Genomic DNA, 5133 nt, shown 5'->3' with positions numbered 1-5133 from the left:
TTAAAATTTAAGAAATATGTAAGTTCAAGAGATACGAGATATTTTAACTTTACTTGCAGATATTTAAATCTGTAAGTTTCTTAACAGTCTGACTACAAACAACTGTCATCACTTTTCGAATTTCCAAAATATTTCGTTGCAGTGGTGTATTGCTTTCCAAAAATAAATTCATTTCCATGAAGCTAAAAAAAGCTTTCGAAGAGCTTTAATAATTTTGGTAAGATATAAATATATATTTTCATATATGTATGTGTATGTATGTGGATCTACTCCGTGAGAATGCTGTATGAAAATTATTGTTTTGAGTGGCGAAATTATTAGTCGCATGGAAGATCTCAACTTGTTCGGACGAAAGCAGACAGCACAGCAAAATCGCCACAGCACTTAGAATGCCAAAAAAAATTTTTTTAGTTCTCGAAAATAAGTAAACGCATACAAAACAATGAATATAAATATGAAATATTGGATTACTGTGGTCTTGACTTGCCTCTGCGCGAAGAATGCATTGACTTTGCCACAATTTAATATCGGTAAGTAAGAGAGACGTGAGGATATATTAAAATAAGTAAAAGTTCAGAAGTGCAAAATGAGAAAAAAAAATCAATAAATATTCAGGTGCAATCTTCTATGAGAATGAATTCGATTTGGAGCAAGATTTCATCGCAACCGTGGAGAGTATAAACAGTGAGGGAGTGAACAACTTCGTAATGTTGCCACTAATAAGACGCATCAGTGACACGGCTGGCAGCATGATCTTACAACGCGAAGGTTTGTTGGCAAAAAATTTCAGTTTTTTTATTATCGAAAATAATAATATAAATATTTACTTTGCGCTTGCAGCGTGCGATCTAATTGATAATGGTGTCTTAGCTATTTTTGGACCAAGCGCGCAGGCAGACAGTGGTGAGTGGCGGTGTGTGTGACAGCGTGACAGCGGTGGGGGTGTTTTGTGTTGTGGAAAGCAGGCTAGACATTGAAAATATTTCAAATATATACTAAATATATATATTTACTTTCGAACGCGTGCCGTCAGCTATTTTTAATATTTTTGTTTTTAAGTTCATATTTTGTATGTGCGCGCATGTGTGTCTAAATTTAGCTTCTCTCGCCTGCTCTCATTTACTTTGCGCTCTCGCTAGACATTGTTTCGCTGATCTGCAATGCAACCGGCATACCGCATCTACAATTCGACATTGGCCATGAGGAGACGAACAGGGAACGCGTCAATCATCAGATGTCGTTGAATGTCTTCCCCACACAGCAGATGCTCTCCAAGGCCTACGCGGATATCGTACAGACCTACGGTTGGCGTAAATTTACCATTATCTACAATGCTGAGGATCGTAAGTAACGGCATTATTTATAATACAACGACAATTTATTTAACAAATTTTTCTTATTTTTTGTTTTTGTATAGCAAAAGCACCGGCACGCCTGCAGGATCTGTTCCAGCTGCGCGGTATACACAACGAAGTGGTGCGCGTGCGCAAATTCAAGCGCGGTGATGATTACCGTATATTATGGAAGGGTATAAAAGGTGAACGTCGCATTGTGTTGGATTGTGCACCGGAGTTACTGATTGATTTGCTGAATACTTCCATCGAATTCAATTTGATGGGACAGTTTAATGTGAGTATTTAAAATCAGTTGTTACTTATACCAAGGTTCGCTTAGGAGTTGAGATTTGAAAGGTTGTGTGATTTTTTACTATAATATTAGCTAAGCAGATTCAAGTTTCACAGAAATATTTCTCGATTTAACGATAAACAATGTCTCGAAAATAGATTTCGCTGGTTTTTTTCGCCTCAGTTTCGGCGATCTCTTCATTCGATGAAAATTTCCTCCCAGCGAACATTTTCTTGAGATTTGAGAACAGGAAATAGTGACTGGGGGCCAGATCTGCAGAATTCGCTGAATACAAAAGCAATTCGAAGCCTAATTGAAGGATTTTTGCCTTTAATTTCACTGACTTGTGACACGGTGCATTGTCTTAGCGAAACAGCATTTTCTTTGTTTTCAAATGCTGTCGCTTTATAGCGATTGCGTCCTTCGAAGGATCTAGTAACGCTACGTAATAGTTGCCGTTGATGGTACTTTCTTATTCAAGCTAGTCAATGAAAATTATTCCATGCGCTTGCCAAAAACACAGACACCTTAAACTTGCCAGCCGACAAGCATTTTTTCACGGTTTGGGGCGGGTTCATCGTGTGCAGTCTATTCGGATGACTGTCGATTAGACTTCAGAGAAAAATGTTGGAGCCAAGTTTCATACATTGACTCATATCGACCTAAAAACTTGGGCTTACTTCGTCTGAACTTCCCCAAACTTTGGTTAATTGGTCTAAAGCGAGCTCACGCGATACTCACTTTGCACAGTGCCATCTCATAAATACCTAAATATTCGTGAATGATATGATGCACACATTCGTTTGGTATCTTTAGAGTGTCTGCTGTCTCGAAGAGCTTCCCTTTATTTTATGTACTTTTTTGATGTTTTCACTGTCTTCGGTGTCTCATTTCACCACGTCTAAACTGAGCACGCCAATCCTTGACGGTTGATTTTCCTGAGGCAGTGTCCGTTTTTTTTTTTTTGTTACAATAACAAAAGTTGCTTCACTCCAAGTGATAAAATTCACAAATTAATCTTCCGACAGCCACCAAATTTATACACGCGCCCTTTGAAGTTTAGGTCTAACTAAAAATCATGTCGGTTAAATTATAGTAGCGCCATCTATGTGACAGTCTAGGGACGGGGTCCTATTATTTTCTGAAATATACAAGTCTTCGCATTTGAGTTCAGTATCCCTTCTTATGAGAACTTTTGAACCAATTGCCTTGACTTTTACTAAAAATTCAACTTGCTCGCCTTGATAATCATATTCTAAGACTTACCGATGCAAACGAGGCGAAATCTTTAAAAGTATGGCCCTTGGCCAGTTAAAATCCGAGAAAATTTCGTTATCGTGGAACCTTTTGTGGAAATTGGCTCAGTAAAAACACTGCTCAGTAAAATATACTGGCTTAGTTTCAATAATATCTCTCATACTTACGCCGATATATACAAAGTCTTTTCTTTAACACCGGCTGGGATGGAGCTGATCCATAAATATTACTAATAACTGGTATATTATATACCAAATAATTGGCAAATCTATGAATTGCGTGAACAGCATTTCGTAGAGAGAATATTCTCGACAATTTCGTAAAATTGTTCAAGAGTTTTAAGCTTATTAATCACTTTCCGTTAAGACCGTGCAATCATAAAATTATTATTTACAAAGTTGAAGACCTTCATGCCTATGGCCTTTGTTTCTAAATATTGAAATTATGTTATCAAATTCATCGATTTCTCAACAGTTCTATTTTACCACTATCGTTAAACAGACATAGCCTTAGAAGTTGTGGCCGAGACGTGTTAGATGATCGAACTGTTTTGGTATTTTCTAAAATTCGGCTTTACGGATTCAAAATAGAGTCTATAAAATATTGCTATTAAACTAATTTAAAAATGTTTAAAAATATGGTCTACACACTTACCAATTACAGAATTTGCTGTTAACCAATCTGGAAACGCATAATGCCAATTTAGAGGAATTGCGGGACAATGTCACCTTTGCGGTGAATATCACAGCGACACGTCTGAAAATGGATGGGAATTCTCCTGTGAGTTCGATAATAACTATATAACAAATGTATAAACTTTTAAAAGTAAAGCCTATTTTTCACACACAATCGTCTATATACCAACACACAGTATGCTAATACTACGAATGACACAGATCCCATATTTCGACAATCCCAGCGCACACTTCTACAAGATTTACTCTACGACGCAGTGCATGTCTTCGCGAATGCATTACGAAATGTCAGCCATAGTTATCAGATACGAGTACCGCGTGTGCGCTGCGTTTTCAATGAGTATGAGCAAATGCAACCCTGGCCCATGGGACGTTACATCTATCGCGTGATGTTAGCGGTAATTTGTTAACACTTCGCCACACTGCAAATATTTGACTTCTACATTAGCCTTGTTGAATTTCCAGACATCCGGCGTCAATAACACGGATTATCGCACGAGCGACCTGCAATTTGATGAGGAGGGACAGCGTACTAATTTCGGTATTGAAATATTTGAACCGCTGGAAAATTATGGTATCGCCTTCTGGGATACAAAGGGGCAAATTACGCCGCAACACGTGGAGGTGAACATAACGAAGAAGTTGGTTTATCGTGTGGCAACGCGCATTGGTGAGCCATACTTCATGGAGATGTAAGTTTCTATAATACAACAAAAAAACAAGTAAGGAAGACCTAAGTTCGGGTTAAACCGAACATTTTATACTCTTGCACGTGCTAAGATAAAAGTCAGGGAAATGTCTTCAACTATATAAGGTTGGAAGTTATATGAGGTCTAGGGAAAATTTTCAGCCGATTTTGCGGTTATAGACAATTGAAGATTCCAAGTGTAACCAGGTCTTTCTACAGCTGGTCTTTCCAACGTTCCATCGACTGCGATACTCGCCGTGGCCAACGCCCAAAATACTATAATATACACATATATATATACTTTCGCAGAACCTTTCAGTCGAAAACTCATAGTGTTGACTCATCAGATGTCCTCATCGTCCATGCTGTTTTTTTTTCGCCCAGAGAATTTATTTTTCAATTGCCTCTTGGGCCAAAAAAGCCTTTTTTGGGAAGAGTTTTTGCGTTTGGTTTCCGGGCGTTTTGTTGGTTTAATCTGGTTCCAAGTAGACAAATTATATACGACCTTTGAAGTTATGGCTCAACAGTGGCGTGGGGCCAAATCCCCGGTCCCATGTTTGTTTATCGAAGATATTTTTCTTGCCCTCGTTCCCCCACCAGACCCATTTTTTCCTTTTTTTTCCCCTTCTGGGAAAAAAGCAGAATAACGGGGCGGTTGGGACCAAAAAAATATCATTTTCATCGGCTACCCCAAAAACTATAAAAACACTCTTTGCTCTGCAGCTGGGAAATTTTTTTCTCCGGCAGCAGTTGAAGAAATCCCCGATAGGTTCCCCGCGCCTCGTTTTTGGGACCCAACCCGGGTGGAAGGTTTTTTCCCAAACCCGATTGACGGAGTTTTTTTGGGCATCAAAATTTAAACCTTTT

At 38.5% G+C, this 5133-nt stretch overlaps 1 protein-coding gene across 1 annotated transcript in view; it reads left to right on the top strand.

Annotated features, from left to right (window-relative positions):
- Positions 1 to 333: 333 nt before the first annotated feature.
- LOC126752759 (glutamate receptor ionotropic, kainate 2) overlaps positions 334 to 5133 on the top strand; it is an 8833-nt gene continuing 4033 nt past the window's right edge. Inside the window, exons 1-8 of the mRNA XM_050463731.1 lie at positions 334 to 530; positions 616 to 768; positions 841 to 903; positions 1140 to 1343; positions 1418 to 1629; positions 3547 to 3663; positions 3755 to 3976; positions 4044 to 4270. Of these exons, the coding sequence (XP_050319688.1) occupies positions 443 to 530; positions 616 to 768; positions 841 to 903; positions 1140 to 1343; positions 1418 to 1629; positions 3547 to 3663; positions 3755 to 3976; positions 4044 to 4270 (1286 nt within the window). The 5' untranslated portion in view covers positions 334 to 442. The remainder of the gene's footprint in view (positions 531 to 615; positions 769 to 840; positions 904 to 1139; positions 1344 to 1417; positions 1630 to 3546; positions 3664 to 3754; positions 3977 to 4043; positions 4271 to 5133) is intronic.

Source organism: Bactrocera neohumeralis, chromosome 3, assembly GCF_024586455.1.
Source record: "Bactrocera neohumeralis isolate Rockhampton chromosome 3, APGP_CSIRO_Bneo_wtdbg2-racon-allhic-juicebox.fasta_v2, whole genome shotgun sequence".
Taxonomy (NCBI): Eukaryota; Metazoa; Arthropoda; class Insecta; order Diptera; family Tephritidae; genus Bactrocera; species Bactrocera neohumeralis.
The sequence above is the reverse complement of the archived record's forward strand: the minus strand, read 5'-3'. Positions and strand labels throughout refer to the sequence as shown.